General features: G+C 33.4%; 1 protein-coding gene across 3 annotated transcripts in view; it reads right to left on the bottom strand.

The window, feature by feature from the left end:
* RAB3GAP1 (RAB3 GTPase activating protein catalytic subunit 1) overlaps nt 1-23,782 on the bottom strand; it is an 87,750-nt gene that overhangs the window by 40,472 nt on the left and 23,496 nt on the right. For all 3 annotated transcript variants that reach the window (XM_072613234.1, XM_072613237.1, XM_072613236.1), the window contains 7 exons: nt 21,875-22,007; nt 19,094-19,172; nt 14,536-14,655; nt 14,101-14,266; nt 8,157-8,256; nt 2,126-2,207; nt 1,250-1,318 (listed from right to left, as the gene is read on the bottom strand). In XM_072613234.1, coding sequence (XP_072469335.1) covers nt 1,250-1,318; nt 2,126-2,207; nt 8,157-8,256; nt 14,101-14,266; nt 14,536-14,655; nt 19,094-19,172; nt 21,875-22,007 — 749 coding nt within the window. The remainder of the gene's footprint in view (nt 1-1,249; nt 1,319-2,125; nt 2,208-8,156; nt 8,257-14,100; nt 14,267-14,535; nt 14,656-19,093; nt 19,173-21,874; nt 22,008-23,782) is intronic.

Below are 23,782 nucleotides of genomic sequence, written 5' to 3' on the forward strand. Positions count from 1 at the left end.
CTCTGGACTAGTTTGTTCACTCTTCACACACTGGCAATCTGACTTTCTAGAGAAGAATCACTAATATGTAGTGACTCAAGCTCTCTTAAGGTCCTAGGGATAACCCTGTTATAAGGGAATATAAGACTCTACTCACTTTTACACCCTCTTGAGCCCCCACCATGCAATTCCACTTACACAAAACCACCCATTTACAATGATGACACCACTCAATCTTAAACACAAATCTTAAAAATAAGGCATAATCCATCATAATCAATACATAACAGTCAATATAGAATACAAATAATCAACATATCACAGTCAACAAATATCTTCTCATAAATCTTCCAAAATTTCTATTTCGAAATAATCGACCTTATTTGCTAGAGTCCACCCTCTAGTTACTTTTGGATAGGAGTCAGTATTTAGCATGCCCATTTTTTTATTCATGTGATTTCATTTTGACAAGCTCATATGCTTTTTAGATTATACATTTCTTGTATTTTAACTTTTATGCTCGTCCCCAATGATAATACTTTGCAGACTTATGCTCCCACATGCTTCTATATAACCTATGATTTTGATTCTTCAGTGATCACCATGCTTCATAATATATAGCCATACAGTTATCAGAAGGACAACAATTGTTTTTTTTTAAAAAAAAAGAGGTTTTGTCTCAGAGAACAATTTGCCATTGCTAAAAGCATTTTGTGGCTTCCCAAATGTAATCCAGACTGTTCCTCTGCTCTCGTTCTATTCTGGACCCAGTGTATTATTCATCTTCAGTACTTATTCAACATATTTGTATCTATGGATTAGTTTAAAGGGCGGCCCATCCAACTGCCATCCAGCTACATAGTATGCATTCTTCATCCACCACTTGGCTTCTCCTCTATGGACTACTAAACTGATATCTTATGAATGGTTACATATCACTGAGAAGGACCTATAGCAATCTGAATTTTGATGCCATCAGCACAATGTAATACATAAAGAGAAGCATCTGAGAATCCTTCTTTCCATTTGGACTCTGCAAAGGGCATCTTCCATGAGAGTGGAAAACACCTTTTGCAATCATGTATTGCTTTTTATGTTTTACTGGATAATGACAATCACAGGATCACTGAACACTGTTATTTGGTGACTACGCTGACTTGACCAATTTTAAAATAAAGATACTTGTAGAAAAAATGAAATGGTAAACATATATGGCTTAACTTTAGTACTAAAGCATATAGCCTTACTTCATTAATATGAACACACTTACGAATAAACATCATTATCCACAATGATTCCTTCAGTAAGGTGAGGCCATGTAGTTGCTAAATGGAGCTCACTAAAATAAACAAAAAAAGTCAACAAACAGGTCATATAACATTTTAGATTTACCACTGTAAGCTACTGAATGATTACAGCCATTAAATTTGTTCTTTTCAGGTTCAACCTTTAGTTTAAATTCCCATATATTCTATCCAATTCTTTATTATCTCAGGAGACCTCTTTCTAGTTTCTAGATGAGTATCTGCAAAGTCTTGAGAAAAGTAGTAGAGGAAGGTCAGAAAAATCACCTAACCTACAACATCCTTCCTCTCCCTCTCATTTAAAAGGGATCAAAAGTCTACCACTTTTGCCTCTCATAAAGTATCTACTTCCTTTCCCCATTGTGTTTCCCCCTTTTTCCCCCTTAATCACTACCTCTCTATTCTCAGTTATTTCTCAACCTCATCACAGTTACATTAAAAAGAAAACTACTTTTCAGAAATAATTCCTTTCACTATCATTAAAATAATATGTCACTGTATATCACCGAAGAATATATAACTCTGATTAAGTGACTCTGCTAGGCCCTCCTTTCCTAAGATTACATCCAAATGTATGAAACGTTTAAGAGGACTTCAAATCTGTTTACATGTCTGTATGGCTAGTATAAAGCATAATCACTAAATAATTAAAGAGATTTCTTACATTTTATGTCATAACTAATTCAATAACCACACAAAATCCATTATAACCAGAATTCTAGATCACTATTCCCAGGACGTCATCCATTCCAGTAGGTGGCAGTGTCACTCAAAGAGAATCTAAAGACTGATTAAAATTCCAATTTGGGGTTATAATTGAAATGGTAAAGATAAATTTTTACCTAATTGGATCTTCACAGGCACCAAATGGTAACTTCCCAAATTCTAAGCCTCCAACTTCTCCTCCAACAATGGCATCTATATCTGATTTTAACAACAATAAAAATATTACCCATTATATGGGATTTAGGTAAGCATGAAGAGATAGGAAACCTAGGCAATCTAAAAGTCTTTAGAGGATAAATTTTCTATCTATACAATATCGTAAGATTATTTAGGTGTACATAACACCTAAAATTACACCCAGGCCTACAAGTACATTAGACTTCAGCACTATAAGATAACCCAAATCTAATATTTTTGAGATTTCCTAAAAACAGCAGATCCAACAGTTTGATCGTGAGAACAAAGCATAAAAAGCAAAAGGCGTGGATGTGGGGAGGTCAGATGGAAAAACTGCCAGTCAGAAAGACCTACTCTGAACAGGCTCACAGAATTGGGTGAGGGAGGGAGGACAGGGGATACAAAGTTCAAAGTCTTGGCCAGTAGCAAGAGTGGATGAGTATCAGATTCCTAAGCTAATCAATGAAAGATGGACCCCCAAAATACAAACTCTACTCATCTGATTATTTATTGTGTGCCTACTATGAAGCAACATGCATAAAGAGAAAGACTATGAATCCATCATCAAGAGAATTAAAGTCTTTTTTATATAACATAAGTTATTAGGTTATTTGTAATTACATAAATCTGCAATGAAAAGTTTCAAAATTAAAGCATTTTTTGAGATATTCTGATTTGTTAAAAATCTTTTTTGACAATAATCCATCGGTCTAATAACTAAAATTAAGAAGTCCTCTAAGTTAATTACTTGGTAAAGTATATTTTATTAAAAACAATTTATTTAATTTTCTTTATTTTTAAAAAATGATTACAATAACAACTGGCACAATTACTAACATGTCTCATAAAATGTAGACTTTTGAAGAGATACAAAAATATAAAAAGCACATGGTACATTAATAAGAACAGCAAATGAAAAATTATTGTTAGAATATAACTTTAGAAAAGTTTTCATTGACTTAAAAATTCTTTCTAAAGAGAAAGTGTTTTGCATTTGTTTGGTCAACTATTTTGATGGGAATTATCCAACTTAAGTGGGCTCTCACTGAAGCAAGTCAATTATTTTATTCTTCCCTCATTAATTTCTTATTCCTCACAAAAGCATTTACAAATGTCTCTTCTCTCCTCAATCCTCAACCACCTCTATCTCTCTACTTTCTCTTTCTGCAGAGTATCCCATCTCTTACTTTACTATGAAATTTGAGGTGATTCAGTGTAAGCTCTTTATACTTTTCAAAATTTTATTGTTTTCTTCTTACATTACATGTATTTATAGATTACTCCTACTTGTTGACAGGTCTCTTGTAACAAAGTAAAACAGCTAAGTAAAACTTAAAATACAGCGACCTTATCTTAAAAATTTCCCATGTGTAGAACCCTTCCTCTACCTCTCAAAAAAAAAAATTAACATAAATCTATTTTCTCTCTCTTATAAAGAAAAAAAATGTAAAAACCCATAAAGGAAAGAAAATCAAAACAAAATTCTAGGAATGAACATACAGTCAAGTAAAACAAATGCAGTGGCTGTATACAAACATGCATAGCATGTTTCATCATCATTTCGATGGAAATATGGATGGTTATAGTACTGGTCATAGTTCTTATAACTTTTAGAATTATTATTAATATGTAAAGTATTCTCTTGATTTTGCTCATTCAAAATTGTTCAGTTTTATAATATTGATGTTAAAGTTTATAAATTAGTCTTCTACTTACTTCACGCTGCATCCGTTCATACAAGTCTTTCCATATTTTTTTGAAATGATCTCTTCCCTCATTTCTTACGGGATGAGAGTCCTCCATCACATTCTTAAACCACAATGTATTTAGCTGTTCCTCAGTTAATGGGCATCCCCACAGTTTCCAGTTTGTTTTGTTTTTTTTTTTTGCCACCACAAAATTAGAGTTGCCATAAATATTTTTATATGTCAAGGACCCTTTCCTCTTTCTTTAATCTATCTAGGGTATAGGCCTAACAATGGTATAGCTAGGACAAAGAGCATGCACTCAATTTAGTAATTTTTTGTGTATAACTCTAAATTATTTTCCAGAACGGTTGTACCCATTCACAGCTCCATTAACAGTACGACAATGTGTTTATCATATTCCTTTTTTGTCTTCTTTGGCACTCTGCTGGGTAGGAGCCAGAAACTCAGCATTTCTCTATTTAGTAATGACTGCGAATATTTGTAAATACGGCTATAGAAAGCCTGACTTTAGGAACTGCCTGTTCATGTCCTTAGACGATTTATTAATTGGGAAATAGCTCTTTTTCTTATAAATTTGTATTCATTTCTTGTAAAATCTTTGAAATGAGATCTTTATCAGAGAAACTCACTGAAAATGTTTTTTTCCAGTTGTTTCATTTTTTAATCTAAACGTTATTACATTTTGTATGCACAAAAACTTTTTAATTTCATGTAATCAAAATTCTCCATTTTATCTTCTGTGATCCTTTCTATTCTTTGTTTTGGTCATAAACTTTTCTCTTATCCATATATCAGACAGGTAATTTTTTCTTTGCTTCTCTAACTTTATTATGATTTAATCATAAAGATCATGCATTCATTTGGAGCTTATCTTAGTATAAAGTACGAAGTACTGTATGAGGGAAGATCTAGGGTGAGACTATAGTTGAGGCAGGGTTAAACCTAATTTTCCCATAGTGTTGTCCAATTTTCCCAGCAGTTTTTGTCATATAGTGAGTGTCATAATACCAAATAACTAGGGTCTTTGTATTTAGTTTTAAGTACATACATTTGTATGTCATGTACCTAATCTGTTCCACTGAACAGTTTCTTTATTTTTCTAACCAATATCACATTGTTTTAATAATTACTGCTTTGTAACACACTTTGAGTTACAGCACCCATAAGTCCCCTTCATTCCCATTTTTTTATTATATCTCTTGTTTTCTTTCTTCTTCCATATTAATTTTGTTATTATTTTTCTAGTTCTATAAAGTAATGCTTTGGTAGTTTGATTGGTATGACAGTGAATAATTAAATTAATTTGGGTAAATATTGCCATTTTATTATATTGATTTATCCTACCCATGAGCAATTGATACTTTTTCCAATTATTTCTGTCTGTCTTTATTTTCATAAATAGTTGTTTGTAGTCATATTTACAGAGCTCTTGGTGTATCTTAAAGTTAGATTCCCAAGTAGTTTACACATTCTGTGATAATTTTAAATGGAATTCCTCTTTCTATGTCCTGTTAAGTTTTATTGGTATTTTTCAAGAAATGCTAGTGTTTGGTGTGAATTTATTTTATATCTTACAAATCTGTCATAGTCATTGTTTATCTGCCATTTTCCCCTGGAATATCCATTATTCCTTTCAACCTTCACTTCCTGGAATATCCTTCTGCTATGCTGTCTCCCTTCTTGCATCAGTGACTTAATTCCAAGACCTCCATTTTGGGGTACTAGAAAGGCCAAGCTCAATTTCCCTGCCCAACTGCACTTTTGACTTTCTGAACTTTGACACCATGCCTCAGCGGCACTCTCACCCTGCAACTTCCCTTGGTACTACTTCCATCTTACCCAATGGACTTTTCAGCCTGTAATATCCTACCATGCTGGCCAAATTCATTGATGAGTATGTCCAAGGGTCCTCATTTTGGGGAGTGCCCACTTAACCTTCATATTGCTCCCAGTTGTACTTCTAACTTCATAGACTTCAAAACTGTGTCCCTGGTACAGATATCTTCCCCCCACCTCACTTTTCAGCTCTCTTTTGTGTGTTGTCTTTCTCTCATTAGAATGTAAGCTCCTTGAAGGCATGGATTGACTTCTTTTTTGTTTGTATTTGTATCCCCAGTACTTAGCACATAGTTGGTGCACAATAAATGCTTGCTCTTTGTTTTCCCTCTCTTGAATTTTTAACCTCTAACTACTGGTTCCTTACCTACTGCCTTCAAATCTTCCATCCTCAAAAACACATTCACTAGACCAAAACTCAGCATTATCTGTAATGGGGATAATCTAGAGGCCTTTCCAACAAGAGGGAAAGCCAAGATGGTTTAGGGAACCCCAGAAAGTCAACTAAAAACTTACTGAAAAAAACAAAGTGACAACTTCAAAAGCTGTAACATATAAAATCTGTTCACATACATCATTAGCAATTATGTATATTAGCAACATAACTTAGCAGGAAGAAAAAGAAAGAAATTTCAGAGAAATTCCATTTCAAATGACTACAGAATGTGTAAGATTTGAAAATCTACCTGCCAAGACACACATAGGAATTAAATTAATACAACTATAAAATCCTGTTTATACAAATAAAGACAGATCTAATTAACTGGAAAAAGAGCAATTGCCTATGGGGAGCCTATGCCAATATTAAAAAATGACAATACTACTTAAATTGATTTACTTGTTCAGTGCCATAATACTCAAACCACCAATGTATTACCATCTAGAGCTAGGGAAAAAAATAATAAAATTCATCAGGAAGAACAAAATGTCAAGAATCTCAAGAGAAAGAGTGAAAAACCTCATCCTTCTTGACTTCCCTATGGCAATGGATACTGCTGGCAATCCTCCCTTTTTGGATATTTTCTTCTTCCACATTATGACATTGCTTTCTTCTGGCTTTCTCTTTCTTCTTGCCTCTCTTTACAACCACATCCTTTAAATATCACTTCTGTGTGAAAATGACTCCTCTAGCCCTGATCTCTCCCTTAATCTCCAGCTCCACATCACATGTCTTCTAGAAATTTCAAACTACTGTAGATATCTTGTAGGCATTTAAATTCAACATGTCTAAAACAGAATTCATATACTTTTGCCCAGAATTTCCCCCCTCTTCTGAATTTCCCTATTTCTATCAAAGGCAACACTATCCTTTAGGGATCATGTAGTTCCCATCTCTTATTGTTTTTAATTCTATAATAAATCTCACATCCTTCTCCTCTCTAATCATACATCTACCACCCCAGCTCAGGCTTTAATAACTTTCACTATTATAATAGTCTCATAATTGGGATTCCTGTCTTACTTCCCTTGCCTCTCAAATCCATGTTCCACAGAGCTGTCAAAATGATTTTCCTATAACATGTAGGTCTGTAAGTCTGACCATGTCAGTCCTCTGAACGAAAAACTGCAGCGATTTCAAACTGCCTCTAGGATCAAATATAAACTCTTCTGGCACTTTAGGCCCTTTCCAACCTGACTATAACTTGCCTTTCCAACCTAAATAGATATTAATAAACATACTCTACAATCCAGTCAAACTGTCCTTCTTCCTGTTCCTCACACGTGACACTCTTTCTTTGAGCCTCTGTACAAGTTATCCTCAATGGCTGCACTCTACCTTCATCTTTTAGACTCTACTTTCATAGGTTAGCTGAAGGATTATAGAACTGTAGGCCACAAAAACTTTCAAAGACTACCTACTAAAGTCCTATGTATGCCATTTTCTTATCTTCAATATATATGTATCTATTTTCTATCATAAGATAATATTTGTAAAGTACTTGACACAGAGAGAGCCTGGCACATAGTATTATATAACTGCTACTTTCTCTCCCTTTTATGATTTTATCATCTCCTCAAATTTCAGAGCTCACAAATAAAATCTTCTATACATCCCTTCTTAGTCTATGAGTATAGTTTCTCTTATGTCTAATTTTATACTATTTTAATAATTTATTGCATGCCAGTTTATAGTAGGAGAGTGATTTCTATATAAAATTAATTTCCAAAGACAGATTATCAAATATATGGTAAATATGTCATCCCCATTTAAAAATAACAAAACTTTTTAAGGAAAAAAGGATGAAAGTGATAAAGAATGCAGTTAAATCAGATATATAAATGATTACAATTTAAATAATTGTATAATGTAAAACAAAAAACAAATTTCATAAAATTTTTGGCAGAACGAATATATATCTTTTTATATTAACATTTTCACTAAGATAGTTGAAACATTATCAAACAAAAAATTATATTTTCTTACCTGGTGGCTGTTGAGGCCAAAAGTACTGTAGCCAGTCTTGAAGTACATAAGTAAACCGAATAGCTATGCTAACTGGAGGCAAAGGTGTTAAAGGACATCCCTGAAAAATTAATGCAAAAATAGGAATCATGTAAATACTAACGAACATCATATAAATAATAATTGTGACATAAATTACTTATCCCTGTGAAAGTTGACTTTGTAGGCTCATATGTAATATTTCACATTTATTCCTATTAAATTTTCATTTCATTACGTTTAGTCCAGTGTTTTAGCCTGTTGAGATTTCTATCATGGCTCTGTTCCCAAGTTTGTTAGTGGTACCTCCAAGCTTTTCTGTCATCTTCAAATCTGACAGGACTGCCATTTATGTCTTTACTCAAGGCACTGAAGAAAATGTTCAATAACAGTAAAAGACAATGCACAGATGAGGAGCATAAGGAACCCTCTACTAGAACACTTCTTCCAAAGTGAAAAGAAATCAGTAATGACTCCTATCTGAGCACAGCCATTCAAAAGGTTAAGAATCCACCTAACTGGACCATCACCTAGCTTATATTGCCATCAGTTTGATAAAATCTAGGCAAATTTTATTTACAGAGATACTCTGTTCTGCTAGTTTAGTTACTATTAAAAATGGTGAAATATAATAGTCTGGTATGAGCTGTTGTTAATGAAGTAACGCTGACTGCAGAATCCATTCTTTCTCCACCTTTTTTGGGCAGAGGAAGAGGAAAGTAGAACATTTCCCTTCTTCAGTCCTGTGCTGGAGGGTCTATTCTCCACCATCTTTCAAATGTCACTGACAGTATTAACATAACACTGGGCCCAATAAATAATAATCCTTTTCCTGGCTAAATTACTCACTGTCTAGTTTCCCTGATGGTTTTTAGTCACCAGGGATTGACTAATCAAGATCCAATCACTAGAGTATTTAAAAGAAAAATATTACAATATCTACTAACTTCCACCAGTAGTAAGGGATTTCCCCCCCCCACCCCCAAGAAATAATTTCATTCATCATAAAAATCTGAATTCTCAAACTGGAACAAACAAATAAAAACACACACATATATCATTTTAAGGTCAAAAGGCTATATAGTGAACAGAGCTAGACCTAAAGCCGAGAAGACTCAGGTTCAAGTCCTACCTCTAGTACCTATTGATTGTGTTAACCAAGTTAGGCAAGTCACTTAAACTATGTTTTAGGTCAGTCTCTAAAACTATACTCTGTAAAGGTGCTGATCTCCATTGGAAGAGGGAGTTCTCTCTGGTAATGAAAAAAACACAGGTCGAGTCCTAATCCCTAACCTTTTAGGTTTAAGAGGTCCTCTCCTCATAATAACACTATGAGGTAAGTAGTATCAATTTTTACAGGTAAGAAAAACTAAGAATCAGAGAGGTTAAAGTAACTTGCCCAAGGTCACAAGGCTAGTAAAAGTCATAGCTGGGATGTGAACCCAGATCTTTTGAAGTCCACTATATTTAGGTGGCCTCTCATACTACCTGCTAGGTTTTTATCTAGTATTATAGCATGTTCTGTTAAATATACAAAATATCCAGAAAAGAGGAAAAAAAGACAAGCAAAGCCGAAAGCTAAGAGATCCCTAAGCATAAAACACATTCCTACGTTTTAGACATGACCAGAGCAAAGAGAAGATTAAAGAGCCAGGAGAGATTAATACTGCAGTATCACAATAAGAAGTGAACTTCCAAGAAGGGAAATAACAAATGTTAAGATTTCTTTTGTGGCAACCCAACCAGCAGTGGGGCTATTATTACACCTTTTGTCCACATCAAAAATTTTCAGCTATTGGGTAGTTAATAAGAAAACTGCAATTACACACATTAATTTTATAGTCAATCTTATTTAACTGGGGTATAGTGAGGATGGAGGGGAACTGCAATGTGCAGAAAGCCCAGAAATTGGACTTGTCTTGAAAATCATATGTAAAGAGTAAATATTTAGTTTTGTTAAATATAATAGTCTTTCAATGTAGTCTTGTGAGATTTTTAGCAATAAAAAGCTAATTTATCACTACCTATGTCCATAGTTAATTTGATGCTGAATGAAGCAAAGACTCATTTTAAAATTCAGTATGCTTCACTACATAATGTGAAACCATTATAAAGTTCAAAAATGAGTAAGCTGGTTTTACTTAAGTATTTAAATTTTTTAAAAAGTCAAATCAAAGCAAGCCTATCTCAGAACCCCATGTTGAGACTAAATATCAAGTCACCAGCCCAGAAAACAGAACCAAACTGTCTTTTCTCTACTTAAATGTAGAAAACAAACTCCTAAGGGCTCAAATTCTACCAAATGCAGTAGCAATTCTATTTTTATAAAATGTATGTATATTACAGTCTAAAGAGGATAAGGCACTAAAGTTTTGATAATCCATTAGGAATATTAACACACAATAAGAAATTATTTCTGAATAATTAATAATTAACGGGAAATTCATGCTCATTTTTGTCTTTTAAAAAAAATGATAAATATGGAAAAAGTGAACCAGATTTCCCACCATCCTGACTCTCCCTCACCCTAGACAATTAAATTCTATTTCTCTTTAACTATAAATGAGATTAGAAGAACTTAAAGGTCTTGGGGAAGTACCTCAAATCACCTTGATAAGAGAGAGTCATATCCACAGGGAATGAGAAGAGTATGTCACTTTGGACATCTCTTCTAGTCTAGAAATTCTTAGAAAATGTTGGATTAAATACAATTGTTTCTGGCAGACTTGTGCCTAAAATGTAGGGTACACTAAGTTTTTAAAAAACTAATTTATTATTTGTTTTTAGGGTTCTTTTGTTATTTTGAGTTCTGAATTCTCTTCCTCTTTTTAGTCCCTCCCCCAACTATTAAGAAGGCAAGCAATATGACATCAATTATACATGTGAAAACATGGAAAATATATTTTTGTATTAACCATGTTGCAAAAAAAGGAAGAAAAATAAAGAAAGCGAAAAAATTATACTTCAATTTGCATTCAGAGTTTATTAGTTCTCTCTCTGGAGGTGGATAGCATTTTTCATCAAGATTCCTTTGGAGCTGTCTTGGGTCATTATATTGATCATAGTTGCTAAGTCTTTCACAGTCACCTTCACAAATTGCTGTTACTGTGTTCTCCTAAGTCTTATCACTTCACTTTGCATCAACTCCTATAGATCTTGTCATGTTTTTTTCTTTCCTGGAACCAGCCTTTCATCATTTGTCATTTCTTATAGCACAATAGTATTCCATTTCAATCATATGCCACTTCTTTAGTTATTCCCCAACTGATGGGCATCCCCTCAATTTCCAATTCTTTACCACTAAAAAAAGACTTCCTACAAATATTTTTGTACATATAGGTTCTTTTAATTTTTCTTTGATCTCTTTGAGATTCAAATCTACTACGGGTATGAGCAATCCTATAACTTTTGGGTTATAGTTCCAAATTATTCTCCATAATAGTTGGATCAATTCACAACTCCTTCAACAGTGCATCAGTGTTCCTATTTTTCCACATCCCCTCCAGGAGTTGTCATTTTCATTTTCTACAATGTTAGGCAATCTGATAGGCATGAGGTAGTACCTCAGAGTTGTTATAATTAGCATTTCTCTAATCGACAGTGATTTAGAGCATTTTCCCATATGACTATAACTTTGATATCTTTTTCTGAAAACACCCTGTTGATATCCCTTGGAGGATGGCTTTTATTTTTATAAATCTGATTCTGTTTCCTATATTTGAGAAATGAGGCCATTATCAGAGAAACTTGAAGTAAAATTTCCTGCTTTGTTTCTAATCTTGGCTGCATTATTAATGTAATCAAAATTATCCATTTTACTTCGTGTGATCCTCTCTATCTCGTTTGTTGATAATCTCTTCCCGCATCCACAGATGTGACAGGTAATAATTTCCAAGTTCCCCTAATTTGCTTATGATATCACCCCTTATATCTACATCATGTACCTATTTTGACCTTATCTTGGTATACAGTGTGAGATGTTGATCTATACCTATTTTCTGCCAAACAGCTTTCCAGTTTTCCCTGCAATTTTTGTCACATAGTCAGTTCTTACCCCTGAAGCTCGGATCTTTGGGTTTAGCAAACATTAGATTATTATGGTCATTTACTACCATGCACTGTGTACCTAATACATTGCACTGATCCAACACTCTATTTCTTAACCAGTACCAAATTGCTCTGATGATAATCACTTTGTAATAGTTTGAAATCTGGTACTGTTAAACTACCTTCTTTCATATTTTTTTCATTGATTCCCTTGATATTTTTTGACCTTTTGTTCTTCCGAAAGAATCAGAATGCACTATTAACATTTTTTTCTTTGACAGTAATGTTCAGCTTTAAGTTCTATGAGATAAAGAGAAATGATTCTTAATCTAGAAGATAACTGCACTTGAATCAGAAGGGCTGAAATCAAGTCCTGGTTCCACTACCTACCATATTATCTTAGGCAAGTACTTGTGCTCTCTGAGCCTCAATTTCTTCATCTGCAAAACGAGGTCACAAATATTTGTTCCCACCTCCCTTGCAACACTGTCACAAGGACTGACTGAAAGAGAAGACACACTCTCTGCGAAATCATGACAAGAACTGAAGCAAAGTGGAAGAAAATGAATCACAAGAATACACAGAAAGGGGACTTTCACTGACAAAAGGTCAAAACTTGACTCAGACTTCAGTGTTCACTTACTCCTAAAAGTGGTCCCTAGTCTGGGAAGAAAAAAGAGTTGAATCAGAAAGGTCACCTGACTACATCATTTGGCTTTCAATCTCTACTGACAAAGTAACCTCAATGAAAATGTGAAAGAAGTCAGGTAACCATTCATATAATTTTCCAATGCAATTGATTTGCATATAATTGTCCTTGATGGGAAGAACAGAGAATAGTAGGGTAGAAACATGTAAAAAAATTGCAGTTTCAAATTTTCCCAAAGCATTGACTTGTAAAAAGTAATCAGCACTTGTCATTTCAGGAGAAAAGAGAGGCTCTAGAAAATAAAATTCCTTCTCAAATGAAACTCCCTTAAATATAAATCTACAAGGAACCCTAACTCCACTACTACAAAATACAGGGCCTCACATTATCCAACAGTAATATTTTATGAAGTTCTAGACCTAATAACAAAATTACCTAAATGGGTTATACTACAAAAATAAAATGTACATTAAGAAACTTCAACATTTCTACAACCTAAATCAATGTAAGACATAACATTCAATAAAATACTATAAATTAAAATAATATGCATCACCATAGTGTAAGGCAATGTTCCCTCCAAAGCAGGCTTCCAAAAATCCAGTCAAACTCCCTGTTCCCTGCTATCTCCTAAAATATCTACCATCCCGCGACCCCATCTCTTTTTTCCTAGAGCTGCCAGGTGTCACTTTCTTGAACTCTGACCCACTCTTTTAAAGCAGTAGGGACTAGTCCAGCACATTTGCTTCTTTACAAAGCAACAAAAGTACTTTTACCACACTCCCTCTAGCCTTGGTCCTTTTGTTTATGATAATTTGGGTCAGAAAGAATAACCTAAACACACCTTTGGTCCATCACTCTGTTTAAAAAAAAACAACAAAAGAAACTATACTTTTTTAAAATAGAAAATTAATATGAGTTACAAAGGAGGTTAAAAAAAGGTCAAGAAGGTCAGTAGCACAGCATAAAACCACCTGGAAATCATTCATCTACTTTGGCTACTAAAAAATGTAATTAGCATTTCTCTTCGTACTAGTATCTTTTTTAAAAAGAGAGTAAAACATTTGTTTTTCTAAATAAAAATGCACATAAGTAATTATGCAAATACACTGCCAAATTTTCTAAAAGCAATTATTTGTAACACCAGGAATTTTTTTTTTAAAATATCATCTTAGTAATAAATGAAATTATCTACTTTTATCTGGATTCCCAAACACAATCTCCACTTACTATTTTTGATTTGAAGATATCCAATAGCCCTGATAAGTGAGTATATTGATTTGGCACTTTACGAAGATGAACCATTTCAAAGTCAGTTCGAACTCCTGGACCCTGACATTCTCCTACATACATTCTTCGCCACTTGTGATGTATTTGCACGAAGAGTGGCACCTGACTAGAGAAAATGTTGAGGTGGTTAGTTAACAGGTTACAAGATTCCTTAATTATTTACTATTATAAGTCCCCAGATATAGTGTGGGTTTTTTTTCTTTTCTACATCAAGTTAGTTTTCTCCTTCCAGTGAATTAAAATTAATTAATCAAGCATTTATTAAGGGCTTATTGTGGGCTAGGCACAATGGTGATTTTTCTCCTTTTCACAAATCATAATAAAAACCTTACAAAAGAAAACTTACATTGAAAGTTTTTAGAAACTTCTACCTACCAGCCTGTATTCCCCAATGCAATAGAAACAGAACTCAGAAGAAGATTACATTTGGATTCACTAAGAACAGCATCATTATTTGCAGCTGGGGCAATTACTACAAATTCACGAAGCCCATACCTAAAAGACACATTTGAAGAAAAATTCCATCAGAAGAAATTTCAGGATATAATAGTTTCTTGATGTTAGCAAGATATATTTAAGAAAAGGTATATATACATTTCACTAGGGAAAAAAAGGAAAGATGGGGATTAATTACACTAAAGACCTGAATTTTTAATGATAATTTAACATGTAAAAGATTGAATTTCCTTTGCTTTTTTTCACAGAAACATTCTTATTTTCTTCTGACTTTGCATTTACAAACCAGAGAAAAAGGAAACACTAAGAAAGAGTCTGCTCTCAGAGATGCAGAAAGTAGTAAGATATGGGCAGTTATGAACAGAAAGCATTGAAAAAGTCTGATGATAACATAGGATAAAGGACTAAGAGACAAAGGAACTAAGGTTCCAGAAAAAGGAGGAAGTAGGAAGGCAAGTCAGTCTAAGGAGAATGAATGCTCATTTCTTAAAATAAAAAAAAAAAAGGCACAAAGATGTTTTAAAAAAGCTCCAAATCATTAATTATTTCAAAATGCAAATTAAAACAACTCTGAGGTCCCCAGCTTATACCCATAAGATTAGCAAAAAATGACAAAAACAGAAAATGACTATTTTTGGAGGGGCTGGAGTAGTATAAGCACAATAATGTACTACTGGTGAGGTTGTGAATTGATCCAACCATTCTAGAAAGCAATTTGATACCATGCCCAAAAAGACATTTAAATATATATACCCTTTGAGATACAGCAAAATCAGAACTGAAAACAGTCTCCAAAGGGATTACACTTCTTATTGTAATGAAGAACTAGAAAATACAATAATACCTATCAACTGGGGAATGGCTCAACAAACATAATATATGAATGTAAAGGAATATTAGTATACCAGAAGAGAAGATGAAAGGGACAAATTCAGAATAACCTAGGGAGACTTGCATGAACTGATGCAAAAGGGATGAAATGAGCACAACTAGAGCATTTTATAAGTATAACTATATGTTTGCAACTTGTTAATATGTGTTTTTCATAATATGAAAATACATTTTATAAAGTGTAATACATGTTACATTTTGTGTAGCAAAATTACATTCTATACATCACAGATTTTAGAAAATAATTTTCTGATATGTATCTATAATTCAACTAAGTTGATAATCACATTTTGAATATATATTAAGGTTTGCCTCATAAAATGTGCATAAAAAGAGTCTTTGTCCTTTAGTAATCTTAAATAATCCTTTGTAAGGTTTTTAAAATCTTCAAGTGCCATAGAAGTATGAGATAAATACAATGAGGTATTTCCACTGCATATTTATTTCTAAGTCAGTCTTGAAAAGCTGATATCTGTGAAACTGGGGTGCTAGAAATATTTTTAAGTGAAATAAAATATCAAGTACTTATTCTAAGTAACAGGAGTAGTAGTAGAGTGTTCTGAGGTATACCAAAGAGGCACCATGACTGTACGGAACTTACAATCGGGAACACACACGTATTTTATACTTTATATATCTATATCTATATCTATATATCTACACACACACACACAACTTTTTTTTATTGTTAAGACAGTCCCTCACTCAAACCTTCATTAAAACTAGGGATTTAGTTTAAACCCAATTCTAAAAAAGTTGGTTATCTAGTTTTCTAATGTCACAAAAAACAAAACAAAACCCCCAAAAGTTGAGAGGGAGTACACTGATACAGGTATGCATTACAACAGCCTGCCAAAATACCTGCTCGACAAAAGTAAGAGGTCAAAATAACTATTAAAAAAATCACAGGACCAAAACAACAAAACAATAGCAATTTGGAGTTATCTAGAATACAGTCAAACAACCTGATGAAGTGTGTTCCTGGCTGAGTTCAGTGGAACCAGATTAGAATGTCATTGGGAAATGTTTAATAAAACAAATAAATATAATATAGCACAGATGTTAATTTGCGGTTTTCTGCGTCAATATGCGCCCACAGGGATCCCTTTCTACTACAATTTGACACCCCTATATTATAATACAGAACAATAACTGATGTTCACAGTAACTGAGTAATAAAGAAAAGAGTATATTCAATATAATCTGTTCAAGTCAAGGAAATATGTAACATATTTTTAAATGATTTCCATTCCAAAATGGTCAAAATATAAAAAAATATGGTGCTTTAGTAACTGTCTATAAGCCCTCCTTTAATTTCTAGAAACTTACTTTTTATAAACCTTACTTTACTCTTCAGTCATCTGGTAAATGTATTTACCAGGTACACACACACACACACACACACACACACACACACACACACACACACACACTCTATTGAGTCTGATAAATGATGATAAATCTCATATATATATATATATATATATATATATATATATATATATATATATATATATATATATATACACACTCTAATGAGTCTGATAAATGATGATAAATCAATGTAAGGGGTACAGGTGCCAGATAATAAGTCCCTTTTCCCAGTCTGCCCTAGCATGTCAAAAGAAGTTCAATAGGCACGTTACAGCAAGAGACACTGATATAAATTGTGTTGGAGAAAAACAGTAAGAGAGGAGTCTACACGAGCAAGTATTAGTCAAATGAACAAAACATTTATTAAGCACCTATGTGTAAAGCACTCTGTTAAGATACCAGTGATACAAAGGCAAACAGAAAAAGTCTTAGGTTCTCAAAAAGCGTACATTCCCGTTTTAAAGATAAGGAAACTAAGGCTGAGAAAGGTTAAGTGACTTGCTGAAGGTCACATAGCTTCTATCTGTTTCAGGCAGAATTCAAACTCATTTCTTCCTGACTCCAAATCTAACACTCTATTCACTGAGCCATCTATTTCTTAGTTATCTCTTAACTGCCAAATCTAATGGCAATTTCTTATCTTCATCCTTGACTTCTCTTGTTGCTTGAGATTTTGTCAATAACCTTAATTTCCCGGAAATTTCTCTCGAGGATTTTGTGACACTGCCATATCTTCTCTGTCTTCTTTCCTGGTTCTTCATCTAAATCATACCCACTTACCATGGGTATCCTACAAGACTCTAACCTGGGCTTTTTCCTCTGTAAGTTCTTGTCTCATGATCTTGTTAGCTTCTCTTCATGAATTCCCTATGACAATGAAGTATATAATACCATCCACCCAGTCACTTGGGCTCAAAATCTTAGTGTCATTGACAATTCCTAAGTTTCACTCATTCTACATATCCAAACTGTTGAAAAATTCTGCCATTTCTATCTTCACAGTACCCATTCTTTCCACTCACAAAGTCACTACTCCCCTACTACAGGCTCTCATAAGCTCTTGCCACTACAATTGTGACAGTCTTCCAATTTGTCTTCCTGATGTTAAGGGGTCCCCAGAATCTGTCTGAGTTGCCATATTTTCCAGAAACACTGGACAAAGAACATGCAGGAGACCCTGAATGTGTCGAGGACAAAGTACCTCTTCCCACCCCAGCTGACATAATTTGATGTTTGCACCCCAATCTGAATTCCTTATGTGTTCCTGAGAGGCAAGATGGGTGCTAGCCTGTCTATGTCAAGCTAGAAAAATGCTTGTGCAGCTGGGGTCCTTTGCAGATAAGTGGACCCTCCTATCTACATAGTCTAGTGGTTCCAAAGGGGTTTTGCTCTACAACTTTCCCCTTCCATGCCATGCCCCTTCCTGTTTTTTCCTCTTCCTTTTGTTGTACTGTCATAAATATACAAACTTCTGAAAGTACTGTGAACTCTCTGGGTTCCACATACAAGTTCATATCTCTTGTAATAAACCTGGTTTTCACACAAATCTCATGACATTGTGATTGCCTGTTGACACTGCCAAATATCCCTCTTTCCCCAATCAATAAACTCCAAAGTTTCCCAATTATCTCCAAGTCAGTTTGGCAATGAAAGCCTTTCCTGCCTTCCCAGTCTTACATTTAAAGTGCTGCACTCTTCGATATAGCTATACTTACTTGCTGTTTCTTACACACAATACTTCATCTGTTTTGTAGTGGCTGTTCTTTTATAACTGGAATTCTCTCCCTCTTCATCTCGGCCTCCAAGATTCCCTGACTTTAAGATTCAGCTCAAATCTCATCTTCTACAGAAAACTTTTTCTGCACCAATCTACCCTTCACTGCTAGTACCCGGCCCTCTAAGATTATCTTCTATTTAAAATGTATATACTCCATATTTATATAGTTACTAGCATACAGTTTCTCCCCTTAGAATGTGAACTCTTGGAAAGAAGGGCAGGTATTTTTGCTTCTTGTTGTATCCTCAGAGACTGGTAGAGTTCCAAGCACAAAGTAATCACTAAATAAATGCTTTGTTATTGACTGCATTTACATGCAGTTTCAAATAAAGAGTATCAAATATTCTGTTAGTTATCTCTTAAATGTAACCATAATTATGTACTGCTCTAAATTATGTACCTTAAAATACTGAAAAGTCAATAAAATATACATACCATCTTACCAGGCAATGAGCTCTAGGAGGAAAGTCATTGTTCATGCATAGCAAATCTTGCATAGATTGTGGAATAGCATCTGTGAAAACATGTAATTTTAAAGAAGTATGTTTCCATTGCAAGAGCGAAACTTATTAAACATTTAGAGAAAATACATTATTTATCTAGTTTTACCATCTGTTTAAAATTATATCATTTTAAAATATTTTGAGAGAATGTAAACTCCTCCAGGGCAAGGGCCTTTTTTTTCCTCTTTGTATTCCTGGGGTCTGGCACATAGTACGTACTTAACTGCTGAACTGATGGACAAAATTAAATTACCCAAAAAGGAGGCATACTATCCCTAAATCTATATACTCTAATCCAATGGCTCTCAAACTTTTTGGTCTCAGGGCTCCTTATACTCTTAAAAATTACTGAGGACCCCAAAGGGTTTTTGCTTACCTGGGTTATTTATATATGCCAATATTTATCATATTAGAAATTAAAAATGTTTATTAAAAGATGTATTAAGTCATTTAAAATAGTAATTAAAAATAATAAACCAATTATGTGTTAACATAAATAACAATGAAAAATGAAACTATATGAAAAGGTTTGAAATATATGAAAAAATGAAAAATAACTCTTTTCCAAAACATAAGTAACTTTAAAAGTAGCATTGTTTTATGTATTTTTACAAATCTATTTAATGTCTGATTTAGTAGAAGACTTCTGGATTCTTATACCTGTTTCTATATTCAATCTGTATCTCAACACATCATCGATGCTATTTTGATGAAGAAAATCTCTAGTCTCATATAAATATGTAGTTGGAAAAGGGAGGAGCATTTTAATTGGCAAATGCATTAGTATTATTATAAAAATAGTTGTGACTTCTAAGACCCCTTGAAAGGGTCTCAGGGTCCCACAGGGGTCCACAGAGCACCCTTGAGAACTGCTGGTCTAGTCTACTGCCTCTGTGCCTAAACCACAGCAAGCAATGGTTCACTGCCATTTCTTCTAGAACGTTTCTTTTCTGAACACTATTTCTCTGCAAATTAAAAATTCTGCTTCAAAGTTCACTAACACAATGAAGTTTTCCCAAATTATTCTTTTCTAACTCTGATCATTTAAATACTAATAACCAACTGTCTATCTTTCTGCTTCTACCCATGTATTCCTTTTGTTAAATATTTAGTTAGGTTTTGTTCAAAGTTGGTTTTTTCTTCATGTTCAAAAATGACACTATTGGTCATTAACACCATATATATGTTGCTAAAAAAAAAAAAGGACGAACGTATCATAAGCAGTCTTCTTCTTACTATAAAAAGCAAATGACAAATCTATCTTCTTTTATGAATAATTATCCCATCTATTTTTTAAATTTGCATTCAGAATATACTGCAGAACATTTAAAATCTGGCATTCTGCGAAAGCAATTCCTCTCCATTGGAGAGATTTGGTTTTTCAAACTATTCTGATTAAAGAATTTGGAAGATATTGACCCATAACAGTTTACTTGAATCTGGAAGTTACTGATCTGCATGCAATTCCCAGCATTAATTGCTTCTAGAACTGACAACTTCCAGGGACATTATGGAGCCTATAAAACATATCTATGTACATACCATTTTACAAAAACATACCATAGACTATCCTGCCCTCATCTTCTATACTACTAATCCTCCTTCCTTGTTGGTCTCAAACATATCTGCTATCAAATAATCTTTTTCCACTCTTATTACCCTGGCCTGAAAACACTTCCTTAAAGCAGCATCATATGCCTGACACACTTCCCTATAATATCTTCTATCATTAAAAGGAGTTCTGAAAATTATACCTCCTTCTGAAAATTATACCTCCTTCCATAAAGTATTTTTGCATCGATTACAAGAAAGCAGATTGCATCACTTCCCTTCAATCTGGACAAAGAAATCCCACTAACATTCTTTGATTTCCAACCAATTATCTAACATTCCTTTGCCTCAATTGTATTTATCTCCCAAATATAATGTTTTTCAATCATGCCTTTTAACAAAATTTTGTTGGTCTGATTTTGATGTGCATTAAAAACATACTACAGAACAGATATAAAGGGATATATCTATATATATACACAGATATACAGGTCTACATCAGTTCACATACATTCACACACACACACACACACACACACACACACACACTCCATTGATATACATCCTAGGTCATAAATCTGAGAAGCCAGTTACCAACTGTATAATTCTTCCTATGTTGTATCTTCAACATTCAGCAAATGTTTTTGATGATGGTGAAACAAGGAATATGTTAAAATATGGGAGAATGAAGTAAGAGGAAGGTAGAAGGTCACAAGGTTATATAATTCATTTAACTCCAAAATGGGATGAAATGCCCAAACCCTATAATTAGTTTTCCCAATTTTGTTTTGACTCAAGTTAATTTGGATTTTATTACATCTTTTCTGCTTTTTTTTCTCAAGAAAGTATTGATAGTTATGAGATCTTCATATGTTTAAAAGCTGCTTAATCAAATAAAAAACAAATATAACTGAACTGCCTAGTTCTCTGGGATATGGGAGGACTATCCTCAATAGAAAACTTCTCATTTAAAAATTAATGATATGGTTTTATTATGAAAAGCACAGATTTCAGACATAGCATAAGCTATTAAAAACTTCTAAGAAATGCTTTCATTAAAAATACTTGAAGTTTATAATGAAGTAAGTTAAGTTTTTTTCATAATTAAGAACCAACTTTTAAATGGGAAGAGTTAAAAAAATATATAGTAAAACTTATCTACCTTCTAATTCTTCTTCTTTTCCTTCTTTATCACTGGATTCTTGCACAAGAAAATGATGAGTGATAGAAAACTTGAAGTCAGCAAAGGAAATTTCATCCGATTTTTCATCCCATGTGCCACTAGTAAATATACCCTGCATTTAAAAATAAAATTATTCAATCTTTTTCATACTTTTACTGTTTCCATTCTGTATATATTGGTCATAGGATTTTTTCTCCCTCACTTACCCAAAACTATAAAGCATCAAACTACAAGCATGCCTCAATTTGAAGAGGAGAAGGGAGGGAAAAAAGAAAATCCAAATTTACAAGAATAATAAATTAAAGAATGATTTTGCTGTAAAAAAAAAAAAAAGCTATTCTAAGACTTTTTTTCAGCTTCATCAATTTTTAGTTTTTAAAACTGTTGTTGAAATAACTTGCTTTCACATCAGATTCATTTCTAAATACATTCTCCCCTCCTAAATCCAGTAAGCCACCCTTATAACAAAGAATTTTTTTTAAGTAGAAAAAAAGGTTCAGTAAATCAATCTACATATAAACAGAGTCTGGCAATACATGCAGTAACTCCATATCAACTGTTCTCCACTTCTGCAAAGAAGGAAACTGTATTCCTTAAGTATTCTCCAGGTCCAAGCTTTTCTATCATTAGAATCACAGCGTCAGTTTCAGATTAGCTTTGTTACTGTTGTTTTTATTTCCATTCACACTACTGTACTAAGATATTTGATTTATACTATCTTTCAAGCATATGTGATCATTAAAAATGAGTTCAATTTGTAGGTAAAATCTTTCATATCAAGAAAAGTTCACGTCACTTTACAATGCAGATTAAAAAGTTATATACAAATAGAACCTCTATCAGAACAATTATATATATAATCTACCTTATCTCCTTTTTTTGGCCTTATCAGTTACATACTGCTTTCAGTTCATTCTATACTCCAAAATGGAGCACTAGCTTTTTACAAACCTAATTCTGTATTCCTGGCTTCCCTACTTTATTACAAGTCTTACGCCACTCCGAGAACCCATTCCCTCTCTTTATTTCACCTAATAAAATACTCTTCCTTTCAGGTTCAGTTAAAAATACCACCTTCCATGAAGCCTTCCTTGATTTTCCAAACTGAAAATGATCTCTACCTCCTCAAATTTTCCTATTACACTTTGGCGAGTCTTTTCTTTTCCCTAATCATACTCAATTTTTTTGGTATATATATATCCTATCTTATTTTTTGTATACATAATTATCCATATCCCACTCCCAACTCTGATTATAAGCTTCTATTCTGGAAAGACAGTCACACTTCCATCTTTCATCATTGTGTTCCTACAGACTAGCTGGATGCACTACACGTATTAAGCTCAATAAATGTTTGTTGAACTGAAGAATCAGACAATAATACTAAAACTAGTTTTACTTATATAGATTACATATCATTATCTAAAGTTAAATAGAAAAATATTCACTATCACAGAAAGTTCTCAATGCAGTTCTTCAAGTCTTTACTCCCAAATGACACTGTATTACTTTCACTGACCCGACAAAGCTACAAATGAATTCTGTAAAATTTCACAACAATAAAAAAGACGTATCTTAGTGATCCTACTACTAGAACTACAGCCTAAGGAAATTATTTTTAAGCAAAAGAAATACTGGTATAAAAAATATTCATAGCAGCTTTATTTACAGTAGCAAAATCTGGAATGACTAAAAAATGGCAAAACTGGGATCTGTCATCTTGGTCATCCAAACCCTTCTTTCTACTCACAAAATCAACTTAATTCAGGCTTTCATCACCTCTCAACTATATTACAGCAGCAGCCTTCTGACTGGTTTCTCTGACTCAAGTCTGCTACCATTCCAAGTCCCTTTTACATCCTGCTGCCAAAGTGATTTTCCTTAAGT

This window comes from Notamacropus eugenii, chromosome 5, assembly GCF_028372415.1.
Source record: "Notamacropus eugenii isolate mMacEug1 chromosome 5, mMacEug1.pri_v2, whole genome shotgun sequence".
Lineage (NCBI taxonomy): Eukaryota > Metazoa > Chordata > Mammalia > Diprotodontia > Macropodidae > Notamacropus > Notamacropus eugenii.